This window comes from Macaca thibetana, chromosome 20 (genome assembly GCF_024542745.1).
Source record: "Macaca thibetana thibetana isolate TM-01 chromosome 20, ASM2454274v1, whole genome shotgun sequence".
Taxonomy (NCBI): Eukaryota; Metazoa; Chordata; class Mammalia; order Primates; family Cercopithecidae; genus Macaca; species Macaca thibetana.
This window is the reverse complement of record NC_065597.1, coordinates 33,230,719-33,255,701: the sequence shown is the minus strand read 5'-3', so window position 1 is coordinate 33,255,701 and position 24,983 is coordinate 33,230,719. Positions and strand designations below refer to the sequence as shown.

At 44.0% G+C, this 24,983-nt stretch overlaps 1 protein-coding gene across 6 annotated transcripts in view; it reads right to left on the bottom strand.

The window, feature by feature from the left end:
* CNOT1 (CCR4-NOT transcription complex subunit 1) overlaps positions 1–24,983 on the bottom strand; it is a 108,068-nt gene that overhangs the window by 71,427 nt on the left and 11,658 nt on the right. For all 6 annotated transcript variants that reach the window (XM_050772858.1, XM_050772861.1, XM_050772860.1 and 3 more), the window contains exons 2-6: positions 12,269–12,544; positions 2,485–2,592; positions 1,135–1,233; positions 712–780; positions 568–622 (exon numbers count right to left, since the gene is read on the bottom strand). In XM_050772858.1, coding sequence (XP_050628815.1) covers positions 568–622; positions 712–780; positions 1,135–1,233; positions 2,485–2,592; positions 12,269–12,370 — 433 coding nt within the window. In that variant the 5' untranslated portion in view covers positions 12,371–12,544. The remainder of the gene's footprint in view (positions 1–567; positions 623–711; positions 781–1,134; positions 1,234–2,484; positions 2,593–12,268; positions 12,545–24,983) is intronic.

Genomic DNA, 24,983 nt, shown 5'->3' with positions numbered 1-24,983 from the left:
TGGGAGAGTTGTTGATAGGCATAGTTCTGTTTGGCAAGATAACGTTCTAGAGATCTGTTACACAACCTAAATACAATTATCATTATGGAAATTTACACTTAATTATGAGGGGGCCGGGTGCGGTGGCTCACACCTGTAATCCCAGCACTTTGGGAGGCCGAGGTGGGCAGATCACAAGGTCAGGAGATCGAGACCACCCTGGCTAACATAGTGAAACCCCGTCTCCACTAAAAAATACCAAAAAATTAGCTGGGCATGGTGGCGGGCGCCTGTAGTCCTAGCTACTCAGGAGACTGAGGCAGAAGAATGGTGTGAACCTAGGAGGCGGAACTTCCAGTGAGCCGAGATCACGCCACTGCACTACAGCCTGGGTGACAGAGAGAACGAGACTCCGTCTCAAAAAAAAAAAAAATTCTGTTATGAGGTAACATTTATATTACATGTTTTTTACCATAGAGAGAAATTAATTTCAGATTATCGTAGTAAGTCTAAACCACAGAGGCTCATGATTAAAAACCCATGTATTTTAAAGTCTCACTTCATGATATTTTTGGAAAAGTAACTCACCGAAACCTCTAAGATCTGAGCTGGAAGAATTCAACAGGGCAAGGCCAAAAATTACCTGAAACAAGAAGGGTTAGATTAACCAAAGAGTCAAATGGCTGTTTCTAATTCTAATTCTGTCTACGTCTCTTTTCTTAACTCACTCACCTCTTGTACTTTGCTTAATTTGAGCACTTTACTCAGCTGGGCAAATAAGTGGGGTGCAGGTTTTAAACTCTGAAACAAACCAAATTTTAGTTTAAAATAAGAACTTGTTTTTTCAAAAAATTTTTAACAACCTATCTGTTTGCTCAAGGATGGCACTACATAGGAGTTGCTTAATTCTGTAGTGTTGCTAGAAACATCACACTATGTCCTAAAACTATGACAAACTTAAGTCTTCACATGATCTGGTTTTATTAAGATTCTATTTATTATTAAATGAACTGTCTTAATTTTGTTACAAAGCTATGAAAGACATCCCAAAATAACCTGAAATTTTTATATTAAGACATCACATTAACAGATCAAGGCTTAGGGCCTTTTTAGAAAGCCTGAGATCACATTCTTAAAGATAATAGTAATACCAACCTTCTGATAGTGCAATGGATTATCAATGGCATAGGACAGCGTCGAGATAAAATTTGGCTTTGTAATCAGCAACGCACACTCCTGAATCAGAAACTGAGTCTTTAAAAATAAAAAATGACTTTCATTAGCACTAAACGTCATCTAAGAACAAACAGAAGCTGAGGTACTCAGAACACTAAACTGTGATCTAACACTATATACTGTTATATCTTATCAAAATCAGCTCTTTAAAAATCTCGCCAGGCGCAGTGGTTGATGCCCATAATCCCAGCGCTTTGAGAAGCTAAAGCAGGTGGATCACCTGAGGCCAGGAATTCAAGACCTGCCTGGCCAACATGGTAAAACCCTGTCTCTACTAAAAATACAAAAATTAGCCAGGAGTGGTGCCAGGCACCTATAATCTCAGCTACTTGGGAGGCTGAGGCAGGAGAATCGCTTGAATCCAGGAGACAGAAGTTGCAGTGAGCCATGATTGTGCCACCACACTCCAGCCTGGGTGACGAGAGACTCTGTCTCAACAACACCCAAGGTAAAAGGAACCAGGAAATAATAAAAAAATAAAAATAAAAATAAGGCCGGGCGCGGTGGCTCAAGCCTGTAATCCCAGCACTTTGGGAGGCCGAGATGGGCGGATCACGAGGTCAGGAGATCAAGACCATCCTGGCTAACACGGTGAAACCCCGTCTCTACTAAAAAAATACAAAAAAACTAGCCGGGCCTAGTCCCAGCTACTCCAGAGGCTGAGGCAGGAGAATGGCGTGAACCGGGGAGGCGGAGCTTGCAGTGAGCTGAGATCCGGCCACTGCACTCCAGCCCGGGCGACAGAGCGAGACTCCGTCTCAAAAAAAAAAAAAAAAAAAAAAAGGTTATAAAAATAGAGGTTTTTTAAAAAACTCATTACACTACTCAAAGTCTATTACCAGCAAAACTTCCAGAAAAGAAGAGCTCATTGATAAGATTACTGTAAGAAACAGTATAATGACAAACTCTTGCTAGATGGGAAATAAAGCTACAGATTCAATCCAGGACATGAGATCCCCCCTGCCTTACTAACTTTTCAGGCAGGGAACCCCCACATTCCTGCTTCCTTCAGGCAAGTCTGATTCGTACCTCTCGAAATCTGAACTAGGTACCTGTTATAGTCTACAGGCAGGCAGAAGAAGGGACGCACAGAAAAAAAAGGAAAAATCTAACACCTTTTCACCCTCCAGCTACAATTACTTCTGGATGCTATTTTGTATGTGTCATATGCTACATACACTATGCCCAAAATTCATTTAACAATTGAATTTAAATGAATTTAAAATTCATTTAAGCTAAGTGGACATGAACTTTGTAAGCCCCAAATACCTGATGGAAATCTTTGCCACTGCTTTTACCATCGCCACTGAAATCCACATGCGAAAATAGGCAGCGTAATAAATGCCTGTCTGCCTCAGGACCGTGCCGATTCACAATCTAAAATGACCAAACATAGTATGTTTAAGAGAGGATTTAAAAAGAAAAAAAAGTTTCAAAAAAGAAAATCAACCTCCAAGGCAAAATTCCAATTTACATTAATTACTCATTTTTGAAGTTAAAGGAATTATTGATGGAAGTGCCCATAAGTTATAATTAATTTTTTTTTTTTTAGAGAGGGTCCGTATTGCCCAGGCTGATATCGAATTCCTGGACTCACAGAATCTCCTTGCCTCACCCTTCTGAGTAGCTAGGATCACAGGCATACACCACTGCTTCCACCTGTAATTCAATATTTTTCAAATGTTTCCTGTGCCGGGCGCAGTGGCTCACGCCTATAATCCCAGCACTTTGGGAGGCCAAGGCAGGTGGGTTACCTGAGGTCAGGCGTTCAAGACCAGCCTGGTCAACATGGGGAAACCCCGTCTCTACTAAATACACAAAAATTAGCCAAGCATGGTGGTGGGTGCCTGTAATCCCAGTTACTTGCAAGGCTGAGGCAGGAGAATCACTTGAACCCGGGAGGCAGAGGTTGCAGCGAGCCGAGATCGTGCCATTGTAGTCTAGCCTGGCCAACAAGAGTGAAACCTCATCTCAAAAAAAAAAAAGTTTCCTATAGTCAGTCACTGGCAGGAAGAAGAGTAGAAAAACTACAGTAATTTTACCATGCAACTCTGTACTTTGCTCAACATCTACACCAAAAACACCAAGTAGCATTGATCAAATGTGTAACAAAGATTTTTTTTTTTTTTTTTTTTGAGACGGAGTCTCGCTCTATCGCCCAGGCTGGAGTGCAGTGGCCGGATCTCAGCTCACTACAAGCTCCGCCTCCCGGGTTTACGCCATTCTCCTGCCTCAGCCTCCCGAGTAGCTGGGACTACAGGTGCCCGCCACCTCGCCCGGCTGGTTTTTTGTACTTTTTAGTAGAGACGGGGTTTCACCGGGTTAGCCAGGATGGTCTCGATCTCCTGACCTCGTGATCCGCCCGTCTCGGCCTCCCAAAGTGCTGGGATTACAGGCTTGAGCCACCGCGCCCGGCCCAAAGATTTTTTTTTAAGACAACAATTTTACATAACACAAATTCTCTCTGCTAACACAACTGTAACGCTACACGGCACAGCCTTAAATGAAGCTGCCACCAGATCAGACTTCAGTGATTTAGATGCTGCCCTAGAGCTCAATTAGTTTCCTGCTCTTCCTCAAATTTACCCATGTTTGTTGGTATTTGTTATTCTCTCTAAATGAAAAACTCCAGATAGCTATCATGGTTTGTTCTTTCACTTCATTTAGGTTTCTACTCTAAAGCCACCTTATCAGTGAGGTCTTATTACCATTCCTAAAATAGCAATATGACCTGCCCCAGCATCACTCCTTATTCTGCTTTACTTTTTCTCCATAGCAATTACTACTACCTGCTAATTTACTGAAATTTTCTGTAGCTGTGTTCACTTCTGCACATCTAGTCTAGAAAAGACTTGAGCACAGTATATGTGCAGAGTAATCATGTTTACTAAGAGCCACATACTACCTACACGTTGGGCTAGATATTGCACTGAGCTTTCCTGGCTTAATCGTCAACAACTGCTAACATTTACCACCCTCTATCCCCACGGATAACGGGTTGACACAGTTAAAACAGACTCCTTGAGCCAAAAATCCAAGACTATGAGCTGAAGAATCTGGATTTATAGTCCAACTTCAAAGGCTATGATCTTCCCACTATATCACGATAACAACATGAAAGCTGGCTAAGTTCTTAGCTTATTTCAGTTTCCCGTCTCCTCATTCAGAAAATATGGAAGTTAAGAAAGACCATCTCTACCAAAAAAAATAGCTAGGCATGGTGATGTACACCTGTAATTTCCATCTACTTGAGAGGCTGAGGTACGAGAATTGCTTGAACCTGGGAGGCAGAGGTTGCAGTAAGCAGAGACTGCGCCACTGCACTCCAGCCTGGATGAGGGAGTGAAACTCTGTCTCCAAAAAATAAAAAAAAGAGAATAGAAGCCGGGCGCAGTGGCTTACACCCGTAATCCAAACACCTTGGGAGGCTGAGGCTGGAGGATCACATGAACCCAGGAGTTCAAGGTTACAGTGAGCTATGATGGTGCCACTGTGCTCCCACCTTGGGGGACAAAGCAGTACCCTGTCTCAATAAAAAATAAAACAAAAGGACAGGCAAGGCGGCTCATACCCGTAATCCCAGCACTTTGGGAGGCCGAGGCGGGCAGATCACAAGGTCAGGAGAACGAGACCATCCTGGGTAACACAGTGAAACCCCGTCTCTACTAAAAAATACAAAAAAATTAGCCAGGTGTGATGGCAGGCACCTGTAGTCCTAGCTACCAGGGAGGTTGAGGTGGGAGAATGGCTTGAACCCAGGAGGCAGAGCTTGCAGTGAGCCCAGATCGTGCCACTGCACTCCAGCCTGGGTAACAGAGCGAAACTCCGTCTCAAAACAAACAAACAAACAAAAAAAAAAAGAAAGAAAGAACAGAATTAACTATGATCCAATTAACCAGATCTCTCACCCTTGAAAAAATACGATAATCTGGTTCAACCTACATTTGTTGAGTATATGCTACACACTATTCTAGCTGTAAACACAGCAGCAGAGGAGACTAATAGGATCCAAATTCTCACTAAGCCAATTTTTGTGGGAGAAGTACAGGCAAAAAATTTCTGACAACATTATCTGTTACAAAAAGAAAATAAAACAGAGCTTGCTAATATTGATGCAGGGGGTTATCTCAGAGACCTTCTAAGGTGAGACCTGTGAGCTGAAACAACCATAGATACGGGTGAAGAAAAAACAATCCAGGGAGAAGCAAAAACCTAGAGTGCAAAAGCACAGAAACAGAAAAGAACTCTGAAGATAAGAAAAAAGTTCAGACGGAATCAGGGGGCCAGATCATGGTTAATGAATACACTGACTTGTCTGAGACTGTGTTATCAACCTAAAAAATAGAAGGCACATTTCATCACACTGTCAATGGCCAAAGAATAAAAAAGTTTCAAGCTTTTGCTTCACTAGGATCAGCAAAGATTTACTAAAATCCCATTATCCTTACATTTGTTTCTTGCTTAATTTTTTTCCCATGTGAATTATACAATAAAAACCTGGAATGAATATTTTTAAGAGGCAGAATACGTTTTCAAAGTTAACTACGCACCGGGCGCAGTGGCTCACGCCTGTACTCCCAGCACTTTGTGGGGCCGAGGTGGGCGGATCACCTGAGGTCAAGAGTTCGAGACCAGCCTGACCAACATGGTGAAACCCCATCTCTACTAAAAATACAAAAATTAGCCGGACGTGGTGGCGTGCTCTCCTAATCCCAGCTACTCAGGAGGCTGCGGTTGGAGAATCGCTTGAACCGAGGAGCCGGAGTTTGCAGTAAGCCGAGATCGCGCCATTGCACTCCAGCTTGGGCAACAAGAGCGAAACCCGTTTCAAAAAAAAAGTTAACTATGGAGATACTCCATTATTTGTGTGGCACATATGTTTGATACACTCTAAGTCTTAATCCTCCCTCATGTGTCTTCTTTAGGTCAAATAGTGTCTACCATTCAATATGATTTTTTTCAACCATTCCATATAATTTTCTAAATCTCTGACATCATAGACTTATTTGCTAATATCCCTCTTAATATGTGGCTCCTAGATCACAATATGTTTTACTACAGTCATAAATCGAAACATTATAGAAATACTGCAAAAAGCCTTTGATATACTTAATTTTTCATATAGCCTAAGATTTTGCTACCAGATTGTAAGGTGTTTAATACAGTTTTTTAATTACTTTACTAGTCTCCCCTTACCAACTGGTAGAATGGTTTCTATTTTAAGCAAAAATGTGTAGGGCTTAATTTCAGAGGAATTAAGGGGACTGAGGCAGGCGGGTCACCTGAGGTTGGGAGTTCAAGACCAGCCTGATCAACACGGAAAAACCCCGTCTCTACTAAAAATACAAAATTAGCTGGGCGTGGTGGCACATGCCTGTAATCTCAGCAACTCTGGAGGCTGAGGCAGGAGAATCGCTTGAACCCAGGAGGCGGAGGTTGCAGTGAGTGGAGATCACGCCATTGCACTCCAGCCTGGGCAACAAGAGTGAAACTCTCATCTCAAACCAAAATCAAAAAAACAAAAAAAGAAACGCAGACACAGAAGGCCACATATAGTACGATTCCATTTATATGAAATGTTCAGAATATGCAAATCCATCAAGGCAGAAATAGAATAGTGGTCACTAAGGGCTAGACGGAGGAGGAAAAGAATAATGAGTGCAAATTAACCCAGGTATTTCTTTCTGAGGTAATGAAAATGTTCTGAAATTAGATAGTGGTTATGGTTGCACAACTTTGTGAATCTAAAAAACTACCAAATTATGTATTTTAAAAGGGTGAATCTGGCCAGGCGTGGTGGCTCATGTCTTTAATCCCAGCGCTTTGGGAGGCCGAGGCAGGTGGATCACATGAGGCCAGAAGTTTGAGACCAACCTGGCCTACACGGTGAAACCCCATCTCTACTACAAACAAAAATAAGCCGATGTGGTGGTGCACACCTGTAATCCCAGCTACTGCGGAGCGAGAGGCTTGGAAATCACTTGAACCCGGGAGGCGGAGATTGCAGTCAGCTGAGATTATATACCACTGCACTCCAGCCTGGGAAACAGACCAATACTGTCTCATTTAAAAAAAAAAAAAAAGAGGCTGGGCATGGTAGCTCATGCCTGTAAGCCCAGCACTCTGGGAGGCCAAGGTGGGTGGATCACCTGAGGTCAGGAGTTTGAGACCAGCCTGGCCAACATGGTGAAACCCCGTCTCTGCTAAAAACACAAAAAAATTTAGCCAGGCATTGTGGTGGATGCCTGTAATTCCAGCTACTCGGGAAGTTGAGGCAGGAGATTGTCTTGAACCCAGGAGGTGAAGGTTGCAGTGAGCCAAGATCGCACCATTGCACTCCAGCCTGGGAAGCAAAGTGAAACTCCATCTCAAAAAAAAAGAAAAGAAAAAGAAAAAGAAAAGAAAGCTGGGCACAGTGGCTCACACCTGTAATCCCAGCATCCCAGCACTTTGGGAGGCTGAGGCAGGTGGATCACAAGGTAAGGAGTTCAAGAGCAGCCTGGCCAAGATGGTGAAAACCCCATCTGTACTAAAAATACAAAAAAATTACTTGGGCATGGTAGTGGGTGCCTGTAAGCTACTCGGGAGGCTGAGGCGGAGAATTGCTTTAACCCGAGAGGTGGAGGTTGCAGTGAGTGGAGATAGCGCCACTGCACTCTAGCCTGGGAGACAGAGCGAGACTCCGTCAAAAACAAAAAAAAAAGGGATTTTTACAACCTGTGGATATTTCAATTTTTTTAAATGTGAAAAATAAAGGAACCAATAAAGAAAAAAAAGAGGAAGCAGACCAAAACAAGTCCGATCACATTTTATAATTTGTTTTAGAGATGCAAGTCACAGCATTTTATTCAAGTTAATCTGTTTCATTCAATAATCTACCATATTGTTCCCTGCACCACTATTACTGTCAGTATTCTTCGGAGATGACCAGGTTTTTAAAAATCTGGCTTGAATTTCCATAATGCCTAACTCTATGATCAAAAAAATTTTGTTTTCCATCTCAAAAAAAAAAAGAAAACTCCATCTCAATTTAAAAAAAAAAAAAAAATCCTTACCAAAAAGCAACCCCTTAATCACAAGATAGAGGGAAAGATTAAAATGTATTTGCAGAAATTTATCTTCCCTAGAAACAATTCATAGTCCACAACCTCTCAGAGTTGTGCTTTACTTGGGGACTTTATTTTGGGGAGGGGGTTCTCATAAATGTTTGCTTAATAAAAATAACCTGCCCCACTGTATCATGGAAGGGAAATGAGGACTAGTCCCCAGAGAACAAGCAGGCCGTCCTCCAGGGAAGGGGTCCTAATGGCTCCTAGGGGTGACAGAGTCAGTGATCCTGCCTCTCCAACCAGTCACCAGTAATAAAGTATAACCAGGTGAACGGGAGAGGCCGTAACTAGCCAGATAACCCACGGGCCAGAATCTCTAAAACAGGAATGCTTTTGTGTTTGAGTAAGAAAGAGGTGGAAAGAGATACTTTTGAAGAAAGTTACGGAGAATAGAAAAGTATGAAAAGCATAAAGGTTTTTCACCACAGAATCCACAGAAAGGTATCAAAGGCAGTCTTGTACTTTTCTTTTGAGATGAAGGTACCCCAAATGGGTTGTGCAATTTTCACATAAAAACTGGAATGATGACCGGGCGCGGTGGCTCAAGCCTGTAATCCCAGCACTTTGGGAGGCCGAGACGGGCGGATCACGAGGTCAGGAGATCGAGACCATCCTGGCTGACACGATGAAACCCCATCTCTACTAAAAAATACGAAAACTTAGCCGGGCGAGGTGGTGGGCGCCTGTAGTCCCAGCTACTCGGGAGGCTGAGGCAGGAGAATGGCGTAATCCCGGGAGGTGGAGCTTGCAGTGAGCTGAGATCCGGCCACTGCACTCCAGCCTGGGCGACAGAGCGAGACTCCGTCTCAAAAAAAAACAAACAAACAAAAAAAAAACTGGAATGATACTGAACAAGTGAAATTGAAATCAGTTTCCCTGCTTTGTTCAATGAACACTGATACAGCACCTGTGTGCAAGGCAGTGGGACAAGTGCTGAAGGGAAAAGTAAAGCTGTCTAAGATGTGGCCCTTAGCTGAAGGAGCAATCTAGCAGTGCCATCAGACCCCTGCACACTACAGAGCATGGTGTCAGGGGCCAAGTGGCGGGAAGGACCACTTCCAGCTGCAGCATCCAGGATGGCACTCTGCAGTCCTTCCCTCTAGGTTCTCAGCATGTGCTCCATGCCTGTGTGACCACTCAGCCTGCCACGTTCTGGGAACTTGCTCATCTTCCTTATCTTTCTCTATAGCATGAGAAATGTAAGTTTGAAAGGATAAAATCCTACCTCACAGGTACCTAATAAAAGTGTATGGAATTGATGTACGGTGGAGGTGTCACTTTATCTTGTTCCAGCAAGGTAGAAAAATAATTGGGAAAAGAGAGGTAAATAGTGGTGGTGAGGGCAAGGAAGGTATTCTCATCAGAAGGTGGGGGCAAAGGTATACATACTAAAAAGTCCATTTACGGCTGGGCGCGGTGGCTCACACCCGTAATTCAGCACTTTGGAAGGCCAAGGCAGGTGGATCACGAGGTCAGATCGAGACCATCCTGGCTAACACGGTGAAACCCCGTCTCTACTAAAAATACAAAAAAATTAGCCGGGTGTGGTGGCAGGCACCTGTAGTCCCAGCTACTTGGGAGGCTGAGGCAGGAGAATGGCATGAACCCAGGAGGCGGAGCTTGAAGTGAGCCAAGATCACACCACTGCACTCCAGCCTGGTCGACAAAGCGAGACTCCGTCCCAAAAAAAAAGAAAGTCAATTTAACATGTGGCTTACCCCAGAGGACACAAGGGTCCTGATAGTCAAGAACCATAAGAAGGTAACTGGAAGTCCTCTTGCCAAATAGGACTGAACAGCTAAAATCTTTTTCTATTTCTTTTTTAACAACTGGTCTATTCAAGCTCAACCAGGGCATTTAAAAAGAAAAAGATAAAAAAAAGGACTAACTAGCTTAAATAGCTTTGAAGGACAATTTCTAGAAAGTACAAAGATTGGCCGGGCACGATGGCTCATGCCTGTAATCACAGCACTTTGGGAGGCCGAGGCGGGCAAATGGCCTGAGGTCAGGAGTTCGAGACCAGTGTGGCCAACATGGTGAAACTCCCTCTCTACTAAAAATACAAAAAATTAGCTGGTTGTGGTGGCGGAAGCCTGTAATCCCAGCTACTCGGGAGGCTGAAATAGGAAGATTGCTCAAACCCAGGAGAACGAGGCTGCAGTGAGCACCACTGTACTCCAGCCTGAGCGACAGAGTAAAACTGTCTCAAAAAAAAAAAAAAAAGAAAGATCACTGGATAAACACTTCACCACCCTCCCCAACACACAAAAAATGTTGAGAATAAATGTAAAAGCGTAAAGAAAACTTTCAGCTATCTTGAGGTTCGTTTTTGGCACTTTGATCTGTAAGCAATCAAACATGGAGAAACGCTATCTCAAAGAGGAAAGTCTGTAGGAACCATACAAGGACTCTCCCACATGACTCAGCCAGGCAAGCCAATACCTACTGCACGGGAGGGTGTAATGTGGCCCACCAAGTACTGAGTGAAGGAGCCCAGGGGCCCAAGGCTCTGATAAAGGATACTCCAAGGCCAAAAGACAACTTATGTGAAGCAGTCCAGCCCCAGGACTGTGATCAGCAAGGGCAAGGGTCTGGCTGGACGGAAGTAGGTGGCAGCTGCACTGCTGGCTTCCGACTTCACTATCATGAAAAACCCAGACATGAAGTTGGTTGGGGACCATCCCCAACCCTGTTTAAGAAAAGCCTGGGAGCCAGGCGCAAGACCTCACGCCTATAATCCCAGCACCTTGGGAGGCCAAGGCGGGCAGATCACCTGAGGTCAGGAGTTTCAGATCAGCCTGGCCAACATGGTGACACCCCGTCTCTACTAAAAATATAAAAATCTGCCGGGCGTGGTGGCTCACACCTGTAATCCTAGCACTTCGGGAGGCCAAGGCAGGCAGATCACCTGAGGTCAGGAGTTCAAGACCAGCCTAGCCAACATGGTGAAACCTCATCTCTACTAAAATACAAAAATTAGCCAGGCATGATGGTGCATGCCTATAATCCCAGCTACTCGGAAGGTTAAGACAGAAGAATCGCTTGAACTTGGGAGATGGTGGTTGCAGTGAGCTAAGATCGCACCACTGCACTCCTGGGAAGCTGAACAAGACTACGTCTCAAAAAAAAAAAAAAAAAAAAAAAAAAATTAGCTGGGTGTGGTGGCGGGCGCCTGTAGTCCCAGCTACTCAGGAGGCTGAGGCATGAGAATCGCTTGAACCCAGGAGGAGGAGGTTGCAGTAAGCCGAGATCACTTCGCTGCACTCCTGCCTGAGCGAAAGAGCTCAGGCTCCTCCGGGAGGCGGAGGTCGTGGTAAGCCGAAATTGCGCCACTGCACACTAGCCTGGGCAACTCTATCTCAAAAAAAAAAAAAGTAAAGAAAGGAAAACCCTAGCTAGCAGGTTTCTCTGGGCCCTGAGCACCAGCCCAAAGACAGGTCAGACCTATTTTATAATTTCCATGGAAAATAAAAAGCTGTGAAAAATCTTTTTTAAAAAAAACATTGGGCTGGGCGTGGTGGCTCATGCCTGTAATCCCAGAATAAGGCCGAGGCGGATCACTTGAGGTTGGGAGTTCGAGACCAGACTGACCAACATGGTGAAACCCTGTCTCTACTAAATACAGCCAGGCGTGGTGGCACATGCCTGTAATCCCAGCTACTCGGGAGGCTGAGGCAGGAGAACTGCTTGAAGCCAGGAGGCAGAGGATGCAGTGAGCCAAGATCATGCCACTGCACTCCAGCTTGGGTGACAGAGTAAGACTGTCTCCAAAAAAAAAAAAAGACTGGGCTAAGAGCTGTTTTACAGATGATGACAGAAATCACTTGAAATAAGGGGCAAAAGTTTGTTACCTTTCATGCAACATGCCCACATAAATGTGTGGTTTTCTTTCCACTGTCTATTCATTCCTTCAATGGCATTTGTTTTCTGGCTAGTTTACTTACATGCTGTATTTCCTGCTGGCTGGCTCGGTAATTTTTCTTGGTTAAATTGTCCACCAGGTAGCTGATTTGAGACAAGGCCAGCGAGAGCGAGTCAAGATTCATTGCTGGTTGGGGCGGAAGCAGGCGGCCGAGCCCGGCGCAAAATCACCATTATTCCCCTTTAGTCACCTCAGAGGCAGGTTAATGCTTTCTTTGTAATTAGGCTATATCTGGTATCTGTATAATATCTTCAGTTCTTCTTTACCAGGAGTCTTACTCTGTTCTGAAACATGGCACCTGTTTAAAAAAAAAAACACACACACAAATCCAGATTTTTAAATTAAAGGAAAAAGGAGGCTGGTCCAAGTGCAGTGATGTTTACAACTAACTGATCACAACTAGTTGCAGATTTCTTTGTTCCTTGCCATTCCCACTGCTTCACTCGACTAGCCATAAAAAAAAAATAATAAATTGGAAGAGAATAGGGTTAAACTACCATCACCTCTGTGTTAGTACCTAAAATGTTACTAAGGACTTTAAAAAGACAATAAAGTAGCTCAACCACTGTTGATAAGAGATGCCAAGTTTCTCAATTAGGCAGGGCAGGTATAAAAATAAAATACGTGGCTGGGTGCGGTGGTTCATGTCTGTAATCCCAGCACTTTGCAAGGCCAAGGCGGACAGATCACAAGGGCAGGAGTTCGAGACTAGCCCGGCCAACATGGTGAAACCCGTCTCTCCTAAAAATACAAAAATTAGCCAGGTATGCTGGCGCATGCCTGTAATCCCAGCTACCCAGGAGGCTGAGGCAGGATTGCTTGAATGTGGGAGGCGGAGGGTGCAGTCAGCTGAGATTGCGCCATTGCACTTCAGCTTTGGGCAAGAGCAAGACTCCATCTGGGGGGAAAAAATATGCCTGTAATCCCAGCACTTTGGCAGGCCAAGGTGTGTGGATTGCCTGAGATCAGGAGTTTGTGACCAGTCTGGCCAACATGGTGAAACCCCATCTCTACTAAGAATACAAAAAAATTTGGCCAGGCATGGTGGTGTGTGCCTGTAATCCCAGCTACTCAAGAGGCTGAGGCAGGGGAATTGCTTGAACCAGGGAGGTGGAGATTGCGGTGAGCCAAGATTATGCCACTGCACTCCAGCCTAGGTGAGAGAGCAGGACTCCGTCTCAAAAAAAGAAAATACTCAACCAAAGAGTTTCACTTTAGTAAGACAACTTGTAACACTTAAAATTTCTATTTTACCTATTTCAAAATAATTTCTACTATACCCTTTGGAAGCAGCAAGTGGAAACTTACTTGAAACTAAGGTTTGTGGAAAGAATATTCACCTCTCATTTTCAGACTCTCTTTCCATGGTATCTGCGACCTATTTATAAGACACTATGGCCGGGCGCGGTGGCTCAAGCCTGTAATCCCAGCACTTTGGGAGGCCAAGACGGGCGGATCACGAGGTCAGGAGATCGAGACCATCCTGGCGAACACGGTGAAACCCCGTCTCTACTAAAAAATACAAAAAACTAGCCGGGCGAGGTGGCGGGCGCCTGTAGTCCCAGCTACTCGGGAGGCTGAGGCAGGAGAATGGCATAAAAACCCGGGGGGCGGAGCTTGCAGTGAGCTGAGATCCGGCCACTGCACTCCAGCCCGGGCAACAGAGCCAGACTCCGTCTCAAAAAAAAAAAAAAAAGACACTATCTATTCACTTTATTCTTTACGTTACTGCTTCAGAATCAGGTAGTTTGGTCTTATACCTTAGATATTTGAATGGCTGTACAAGTAATGACTCCAGAAGCCAAATTGCGTCCTGCATTGTTGAAACTGTTCACTGGGAGAATTCAGAAAGGGAAGCCCAAAGTAGCAGTACAGCTAAAATGACAGGATGATTATCAGTTTAACTCCAGCCATCTACTGAATGACAACTATTCTCTATAAAAAGACAAATGTGGCTGTGCAGTGGCTCACACCAAAGTGTTTTAATCCCAACACTCTGGGAGGTTGAGGTGGGAGGTGGAAGGATTGCTTGAAGCCAGGAGTTTGAGAAAAGCCTGAACACCATAGTGAGAGCGCATCTCTATTTGTTGTTGTTGTTGTTTGAGACAGAGTTTCGCTCTTGTTGCCGAGGGTGGAGTTCAATGGCGCAGTCTCAGCTCACTGCAACCTCGGCCTCCTGGGTTCAACTGATCCTCCTGTCTCAGCCTCCCGAGTAGCTGGAATCACAGGCAACAGCCACCATGCCCAGCTAATTTTGTGTATTTTTAGTAAAGAAGGGGTTTCACCATGTTGGCCAGGCTGGTCTTGAACTCCTGACCTCATGCGATCCATCTGCTTCGGCCTTCCAAAACGCTGGGACTACAGGCATGAGTCATGGAGCCCGCATCCTGGCTAGTTTTTGTATTTTTAGTAGAGACAGGGTTTCGCCATGATGTCCAGGCTGGTCTTTAACTCCTGACCTCATGATCCGCCCTCCTCGGCCTCCCAAAGTGCTGGGATTACAGGTGTGAGCCACCGTGCCCAGCTACAACACCCATTTTTTAAGGAATTCACCAAGAACCACTGAAACACAAAAATCTCTGAAGGAAAGGAGCTGAGCTTATCCACAGCTTTGTGTTCTGAAGTCCACTTGCAGTTTCATTACAATCGAAACTCACCATGTAAGATGCAGTAAACTCAGGAAGATTAAAGCCCCTTTAAGAGGCCATTTAAAACCTTTATCTCTAACAGTTTCTTAATGTATAAAGGTTACATAGTTTTATCAAGACAAAGCAAAGGTAACAGTTTAATGTATAAAGGCTACATAGTTTTATCTAGACAAATCAAAGGTTCTACATATGCTACTGCTCCATACCCACCTAAAACAAACAAACAAACAAACAAAAAGGCTTGTGCACTGTGGCTAACACCTGTAATCCCAGCACTTTGGGAGGCTGAGGCAAGAGGATCACTTGAGCCCAGGAGTTTGAGACCAGCCTGGGCAACATGGCGAGACCCTGTCTATTTAAAAAAAAAAAAAAAAAAAAAGAAGTGAAATACTTTTAACAATAAAAAGATGATGGATACACTTATTTTGTTCCTAATACGGCATTTCACTGGTCTCTCTAGTCTACTCTGATGACTTTTGGCTTCACAATATTGGAGTCCTTGAACTTTTCTTCTCTAGATTAACTTTCTTAGTAATCTACTTCAGTCTTTTTTTTTTTTTTTTTTTTAAAGACCGTTTCGCTCCTGTTGCCCTGGCTGGAGTGAAACGGCACAATCTCAGCTTTCGCTCTTGCCCAGGCTGGAGTGCAATGGCGCAATCTCAGCTCACTGCAACCTCCACCTCCCGGGTTCACACAATTCTCCTGCCTCAGCCTTCTGAGTAGCTGGGATTACTGGCATGCGCCACCACGACTGGCTAATTGTGTTTTTTTTTTTTTTTTTAGTAGAGACGGGGTTTCTCCATGATGGTCAGGCTGGTCTCGAACTCCCGACCTCAGGTGATCCGCCCATCTCGGCCTCCCAAAGTGTTGGGATTATAGGCGTGAGCCACCGCATCCGGCCTATTGCAGTCTTATGGCTTAAAAAATCATCTATAGGCCGGGCGTGGTGGCGCAAGCCTATAATCCCAGCTACTCGGGAGGCTGAGACAGAACTGCCTGAACCTGGGAGGCAGAGGTTGCAGTAAGCCGAGATCATGCCACCGCACTCCAGCCTGGTCAACAGAGCAAGACTCTGTCTCCAAAAAAAAAAAAAAAAAAAAAAAAAAAAAATCTATAAATTAGCCAGATGTGATGGTGCACATCTATAATCCCAGCTACCCAGGAGGTTGAGGCAGGAGAATCACTTAAACCTAGGAGGTGGAGGCTGTAGTGAGCCGAGACTGTGCCACTGCACTCCAGCCTGGGCAACAGAGCGAGACTCTGTCTCAAAAAATAAAATAAAAGAATACATTAAAAAAAATTTTTTAAGAAAAAATCATCTATATCGATAACTCAAAAGTTCTATCTTCAGCCCAAACCTCTCTCATAGTGTCCAAATTTGTATAATATAATCTCTACTTCACATCTCAAACATATCGTGTTCAAAAAAAAGCTCCTTGTCTTCCCCCCACTTAATGATGTCACACCCTGCAAAGCACTCTCCATCTCAGTTGGTGCTAATTTCACCCTTAAACTTACTCAGGTAAAAATCTTAAGAGTCCTCCTACTCCCTATAGCCATCTGACAGGAAATTCTTTTGGCTCTGCCTATAAAATACAACCAGAATCCAACCATTGCTCACAATATCCAAGCTATGATAAAGACCATCAATCTCTCACCTGGATTACTATGACAGCCCTCTAACTTGGTCTCCCTGCTACACTTGCTTCCTATGGTCTACTCTCAACACAATGTCCTGAGAAAAATAATTTTCAAACAAAAAACTCAAAATCGGCCAGGCGCAGTGGCTCACGCTTGTGATCCCAGCACTTTGGAAGGCTGAGGCGGGCAGATCACGAGGTCAGGAGATCAAGACCATCCTGGCTAACACGTTGAAACCCCGTCTCTACTGAAAATACAAAAAATTAGCCGGGCATGGTGGCGGGTACCTGTAGTCCCAGCTACTTGGGAGGTTGAGGCAGAATGGTGTGAACCTGGGAAGTGGAGTTTGCAGTGAGCCAAGAGAGCGCCACTGCACTCCAGCCTGGGCGACAGAGTGAAACTCCGTCCCAAAACAAAAAACAAAAAACAAAAAACTCAAAACCCAGGCATGGTGGCTCACACTTGCAGTCCTAGCTACTTGTGATGCTGAGGCAGGACTGCTTGAACGCAGGAGTTCAACAATGCAGTTAGCTATGATCACATCACGTGCATTCCAGCCTGGGATAACATACCTAGACCCTACCTCTACAATTTAAAAGTGTATGTGTGTGTGTCTAGAACTCAGATGTGTCACCCTGTCCTCAAAACCCTCCACTGACTCAAAGAATGGAAAGAAGCCGAAGTCTTTAAAATGTCCAATGAATAAACAGTGGTTAGGTTAACCACTGTTAATGTTAACCTAACCACTGTTACTCTTCTGGCTTCCTCTTACACTCTTCTTCCCCTACTCAGTTCTGTCTGGCCACAGTGGCCTCCTTGTTGCTTCTCAGGTACACTCTCACCTTAATGCCTCTGCACCAAACTGATACGTCAGTCTGGAATGCCCTTCTTGTGGATAGCAATATGGCTAACTACCTCTCTTTAAGTCTTTACTCAAACATCACCTTCTCAGTGAAGACCACTCTGACTATCCTATGCAAAATTGTAATCCCCACACCCCTGCCCCATGCATTTTTCCACATATCAACTAACATGTATCATATTTATATTTTTCTTGTGTCCTCATATTAGGATATAAGTTACATACAACGATAGTAATTATTTACTCTGTGCCAATTTATTATACATACTTCATGTCCCATAGTAAGAACTCACTAAATATTTGTTCAATGAATAAGATATAAATTGAAGCTTAGGATTTTTTAACCTGTATTTTAACTCTACCAAAAAAACACGAAAATCCACTGAAATACTGCTAGTCATATACAACAATTACATGAGAATAGACAATAAGTGATTTAGCCTTAGTAGCATATACTACTACAAAGGTGTAAACAGCCTTCCAATAAACCTCTAGCATTATGTGTATACAGAGTTAGGTCACATGTCATTATTTATAGGCCATTTTTAAATACTGTAACAAAAAGCTATAGTCACTTTCCAACAAGTTCATCACAAAAATATTTATTTAGAGAGTTAATTATTTTAAGATCATTAAAATTGAGATTCCAAGATATTCATTCACTATAAGGGATTTGTAGTGCAGGATCATTCTATTTGTGTACTATTGGCTCTTTACATGCCAGGGACTCAGATAGTTTTAATGATTAACTTCATATCCAGGCCAAACCTTAAAAAAAACACTCCAAAAGGCCGGGCGTGGCGGCTCATGCCTGTAATCCCAGCACTTTGGAAGGCCAAGGAGGGCGAATGACCTGAGGTCAGGAGTTGGAGGCCAGCCTGACTAACATGGAGAAACCCCATCTCTGCTTAAAAAAAAAAAAACACAAAATTAGCCACGCGTGGTGGCATATGCCTGTAATCCCAGCATCCCAGCTACTTGGGAGGCTGCGGCAGAAGAATCGCTTGAACCCCAGAGGTGGAGGTTGTGGTGGGCCAAGATCGCGCCATTGCACTCCAGCCTGGGCAACAAGAGCGAAACTCCATCTCAAAAAAACACCACCACCACCACCACTCCAAAAATGGCTACCATTTCAACAAATCTCCTAATCTTCATCATTAAAAACACATATTGCTGGCTGTGGTGGCTCACACCTACAATCCCAGCACTTTGGGAGGCTGAGGCAGGTGGATCACCTGAGGTCAGGAGTTCGAGACCAGCCTGGCCAACATGGTGAAACCCCATCTCTACTAAAAATACAAAAATTGGCCGAGTGTGGTGGTGCGCACTTGTAATCCCAGCTACTCAGGAGGCTGAGGCAGGAGAATCCCTTGAACGAACCCGGGAGGCGGAGGCTAAAGTGAGCCGAGATCACGCCACTACTGCACTCCAGCCTAGGCAACAAAGCAAGACTCTGTCTCAAAAAAAATAAAATAAAATAAAAACACATATATACATCCTTCCAAAACTCCAGAGGACTTGTCATTATCATGCCACTGATATTTCAACATGGGAAACAACTATAATTCTAAGGAAAATAAGGTAACAGCAGCAATCGTACAATAAAAATGCTAAATCCTTTCCAAGCAATAAATTATCTATTTTTCTTTTGAGACAGGGTCTCTGTCACCCAGGCTGGAGGGCAGTGGCACAATCACGGCTTACCGCAGCCTCCCTGGCTCAGGTGATCCTCCCACCTCAGCTTCCTGAGTAGGCAGGACTACAAGCGCCTGCCACCACACGGCTAATTTTCATATTTTTTGTAGAGATGGGGTTTTGCCATGTTTCGCAGGCTGGTCTTAAACTCTGGGGCTCAGCGATCCCTCTGCCTAGGCCTCCCAAAGTGCTAGGATTACAGGCATGAGCCACCGCACCCAGTCAAATTACCTTGTTTCCTTAAGTCTTCTCACAGCACTTCTCAATTAAACAATGTACAGTGCAAATAAAAGGTCACTGACATTTGACAATAATATACTACAAGTCAACTGCTACCTGAACAATGATATCAAAAAATTTACCAACTATATGCTTAAGATAATATAAAGTAACCAAGCACGGTGGTTCAACACCTGTAATCCTAGCACTTTGGGAGGCCAAGGCAGGAGGATCACTTGAGCTCAAGAGTTCAAGACATGTCTGAGCAACATAGTGAGACAGTGTCTCTATAATTAAAATATAAGAAATAAAAAGTAAAATAATAGCTGGGTGAGATGGCACACACTGGTACTCCCTGCTACTCAGAAAGCTCAAGCAAAAAGATTGCCTGAGCCCAGGAGTTTGAGGCCAGTCTGGGCAATACAGTGAGACCCCATCCCTTAAAAAACAAAAAATAAGTAAAACAGCAACTGAGGGGAACAAAGATTGTACAAGGCCATTCTCAGTACTTTTCCTAATACTAAAATACTATAAATCACCCAAATATAAATGAGTGTAAAGATTATCTTCAGGCCAGGTGCACTGGCTCATGCCTGTAATCCCACCACTTTGGGAGGCTGAGACGGGAAGATCACCTGAGGTCAGGAGTTCAAGATCAGCCTGGCCAACATGGCAAAACCCTGTCTCTACTAAACACACAAAAATTAGCCAGGCGTGGTGACAGGCACCTGTAATCCCAGCTACCAGAGAGGCTGAGGCAGGGAGAATCGCTTGAACATGGGAGGCGGAGGTTGCAGTGAGCTGAGATCACGCCATTGCACTCTAGCCTGGACAACAGAGCAAGACACAGTCTCAAAAAAAAAAAAAAAAAAAAAAGATTATCTTCATACATGCAATGGGACACCCACCCAATATGCTTAATGTCCAATTTAAATATAGTTTTACCATACATAAACCACTACCTACTGCAGAGCTGGGGGGAAAAAGGATTATAAAATGGCATTCACATTTTCACTAGAGAACACTATACAATATTACTAATTGTCTATTGAACATTCAAGCTAAAAAGAACCAAGAGCAGCTGGGATACATAGTTTGCTAAATGTCAACAAAAAAGTATACTCATGACACTAAGTCGCTAAGTGAAAAGCTGCAGAACTCTTAAATAGCATGATCCCAAATAAGGTCTCGATTAACAGTAGTTACATAGAAGCTTTCACTTAAAATCCCACTAAAAAAAGGTCCAGAAATCTACACACCTCCAAACGTATAACACATGGATGGTATTATTTACTGTAGCAGTATCTGTCAGAGCATGAAAGATGGCTGGCGAGGACTAGGTGACTGGTGAATAAACATCCTGGACAGTGTATATAGTCATGTGTCTTTGTTTAAGCACTTGTATATACACTAACTTTTGTTTGTATACATGCACACATATATATAGTTGCCTTTTTGTGAAAATAATAAACTACAAGCCTATGAAAATGGCTATCTGAGCTGGGCAAGGTGGCTCACGGCTGCAATCCCAGCACTTCAGGAGGCCAAGGCAGGCAATCGCCTAAGGTCAAAAGTTTGAGACCAGCCTGGCCAACATGCAGAAACCCCATCACTACTAAAAATACAAAATTAGCTGGGCGTGGTGGCACATGCCTGTAATCCCAGCTACTTAGGAGACTGAGGCAGGAGAATCGCTTGAACCCAGGGGGTGGAGGTTGCAGTGAGTGGAGATCATGCCATTGTACTCCAGCCTGGAGAACAAGAGCGAAACTCCGTCTCAAAGAGGAAAAAGGAAAGAAGAAAGAGGAAGGGAAAGGAAAGGAAAGGAGAAAGGAAAGGAAAGCAAAGCAAAGGGGCTATCTAAAAGGGAATGGGTGAGAAAAAAGGAGAAGAGACAGAAGTCAGAACAAAAATTCACTGATTATATCTTTTATTTTTGGTTTTATTTCTGAGCCATGTAAATATATTGCATGATTGAAAATTTTAAGAAAAGGCCAGGCGCGGTGGCTCACGCCTATAATCCCAGCACTTTGGGAGGGTGAGGTTGGAGGATTACCTGAGGCCAGGAGTTCAAGACCAACCTGGCCAACATGGTGAAACCCTGTCTCTACTAAAAAATACAAAAAAATTAGCCAGGTGTGGTAGCAGGCGCCTGTAGTCCCAGCTACTCGGGAGGCTAAGGCATGAGAATCCCTTGAACCCGGGCCATGGAGGTTGCAATGAGCCGAGATTATGCCATTTCACTCCAGCCAGGGTGACAGAGAGACTGTCTCAATTTAAAAAAGAAAAAGAAAATTTAAAGAAAAATAAACTAAAACAAATAAACCTGAGTATCCAATCTGTATTACAAAACACAGTGAACCAGGCACGGTGGCTCACAATGTAATCCCAGTACCATGGGAGACCAAAGCAGGCAGATAACTTGAGGTCATGAATTCAAGACCACCCTGGCCAACATGGTGAAACCCTGTCTCTACTAAAAATACAAAAAATTAGCCAGGCACAGTGGTAGGCACCTGTAGTCCCAGCTACTCGGGAGGCTGAGGCAGGAGAAATGCATGAACCTGGGAGGTGGAGCTTGCAGTTAGCCGAGATCACACCACCATACTCTAGCCTGGGTGACAGAGGAGCCTCCATCTCGGGGGGAAAAAAAAAAAAGAAACATTTAAGAAAAGGATACTGTAGTTTGATGCAATCTCTTCTTTGGGGACAAGGAATGCCCCTCACACCTCCTTTTTCTCCCCTTAACTCCCTCCAACTGAACCAAAGACATCTATTTGTTTGTTTTTTCCTTTAACAGAGGTGGTCTTGCTCTGTTATCCAGGCTGGAGTCTAGTGGTGTGACCACACCTCACTGCCAACCTCAAACTTCTAGACTCAAGTGATCCTCCCACCTGAACCTCCCAAGTAGCCGGACCTACAAGAACATGCCACCATGCCACGCTGCAAAGACATCGATCTAAAGGCAGTTTGGTTTCCCACAGCACTGATGCCAGCAATGTTCTACTACCTACCTTGCTCTACATTTAAATATCAGGCACTTTAAAAAGACAAGTAGGCAAGACCCAAGGCTGCCAACTTCCAATACTAATAAAAAATACAGAATACTTACACCAACTAAGTTTGACCTTGAAAATTCGTGACTTCCAAAGAAGCATTCTGACCTAAAATAGGTCAATCTGAGCCTTGTCTTTTTTTCACTCTCCTTCTGCAATTATGAAAATGTTCTACATCGGACAGGCGCGGTAGCTCACGCCTGTAATCCCAGCACCTTGGGAAGCCAAGGAGGATGAATCACCTGAGGTCACGAGTTCAAGACCAGCCTGGCCAATATGGCGAAACCCCATCTCTACTAAAAGTACAAAAATTGGCCAGGCGTGGTGGCACGCACCTGTAATCCCAGCTACTCAGGATGCTAAGGCAGGAGAATAGCTTGAACCCAGGAGGTGGAGGTTGCAGTGAGCGCGAGATCGTGCCACTGCACTCCAGACCAGGCGACAAGAGCAAAACTTCTATGGAAGGCTGATTATACACTTACTGATATTAACTACTTCTCCAAGAGGCAAAGATTCTAGATTTATGAGGCAGTTCCAAAAGGTTGGTTCACTTATTAAAATCTTAGTTATAACTACTGTGTACATAATAGGATAACTTATACAAGTATAATAAATACTAAGTAGAATTGGTCTAAGCACTTTACGTGTTTATTTAATCCTCACAACTCAAGGGTGATATTACCCAAACTTTACAGATGAAGAATAGTTTAACTATCAGATAATAAGTAGTATAATTTTGAAGATATTGAGCAGTAGAGGTTAAGTTTTTTGTTTGTTTTTGTTTTTGTTTTTGAGACTTGCTGTGTCGCCCAGGCTGGAGTGCAGTGGCATGATCTTGGCTCACTGCAACCTCCCCCTCCCAGGTTCCCACGATTCTCCTGCCTCAGCCTCCTAAGTAACTGGGATTACAGGCGCGCACCAACAGGCCCGGCTAATTTTTTTTTTATTTTCAGTAGAGATGGGGTTTCACCATGTTGGCCACGCTGGTCTTGAACTCCTGACCTCATGATCTGCCCACCTCAGGCTCCCAAAGTGCTGGGACTGCAGGCTTGAGCCACCACATCTGGCCTAGAGCTAAGTTTAAAAAAAAAAAAAAAAAAAAAGGCCGGGCGCGGTGGCTCAAGCCTGTAATCCTAGCACTTTGGGAGGCCAAGACGGGCGGATCACGAGGTCAGGAGATCGAGACCATCCTGGCTAACCCGGTGAAACCCCGTCTCTACTAAAAAATACAAAAAACTAGCCGGGCGAGGTGGCGGGCGCCTGTAGTCCCAGCTACTCGGGAGGCTGAGGCAGGAGAATGGCGTAAACCCGGGAGGCGGAGCTTGCAGTGAGCTGAGATCCGGCCACTGCACTCCAGCCCGGGCGGCAGAGCGAGACTCCGTCTCAAAAAAAAAATAAATAAATAAAAATAAAAATAAAAAATAAAAATAAAAAATAAAAAAAAACAACAGCAAAAATCCTCGTATTATAGTTTCAAAATCAATTTGTACAAGTCTAAATAATTGTTTTAATACCAATTCCTGCTATCAGTAAGCATCTCCACCCTCACAGAAGAGCTTTCAGCCCCTAAACCATCTGTATTATACTTCTGCACTGAATACTTAGGAGTCACCTTTTAATTCATTACTTTTTCTCCAGGCAATGACCAACTCTTTAAAAACTATCAACTGAAAGCCTAAATATACATCAAAAGGGCGCTGATTAAGTAAATCATAAAATGGCATACTATGTAATAACTAAAAAAGGGACCCAGCCGGGCACGGTGGCTCACGCCTGTAATCCCAGCACTTTGGGAGGCCGAGGTGGGTGGATCACGAGGTCAGGCGATCGAGACCATCCTGGCTAACGCGGTGAAACCCCATCTCTACTAAAAATACAAAAAAAATTAGCCAGGCCTGGTGGCAGGCGCCTATAGTCCCAGCTACTCAGGAGGCTGAGGCAGAACAATGGCCCGAACCCAGGAGGCAGAGCTTGTAGTGAGCCCAGATTGCAGCACTGCACTCCAGCCTGGGCGAAAAAGCGAGACTCTGTATCAAAAAAAAAAAAAAAAAAAAAAGAGAGACCCATAAATAATAGAAATTATCTATTGAGGGGGGAAAAAAACGGTCACATAACAGTGGTCTATTTAGATTATGTTCTTATATACACAAAGTATCTAATAAGAATAACTTTTGAAAAGTTACATAAAATAGTTGAGAAAGGAATTGAATTTTTTTTTCCAAAGTAGAAAATTAACTCTCAAAACCAAAAAATATTACACCAGAAGCTTTACATATTCCAAGACTCTCTATGCAAAATCCCAACCTATGGAAGCCATTCACCTCACTCACTGTAGAAAAGAGGTAACACAGATGGCCTGAGCCTGCTGTCCTTAGAAAGGCTTGCATAGTTGGCCCTTGACTGGTCTCTGATAACTTTCAGAAGAGTTCCCAGTGGCCTGAGCTGGGCTCACTGTGGCCTCTACCTGCCAGGCTCAAGTGATCTCCTGCCTCAGCTTCCAGAGTAGCTGGGACCACAGGCGTTAGCCACTACATCTGACTAATTTTTTGTATTTTTACTAGAGACAGGGTTTCACCATGTTGGCCTGGCTGGCCTTGAACGCCTGGCCTCAAATGA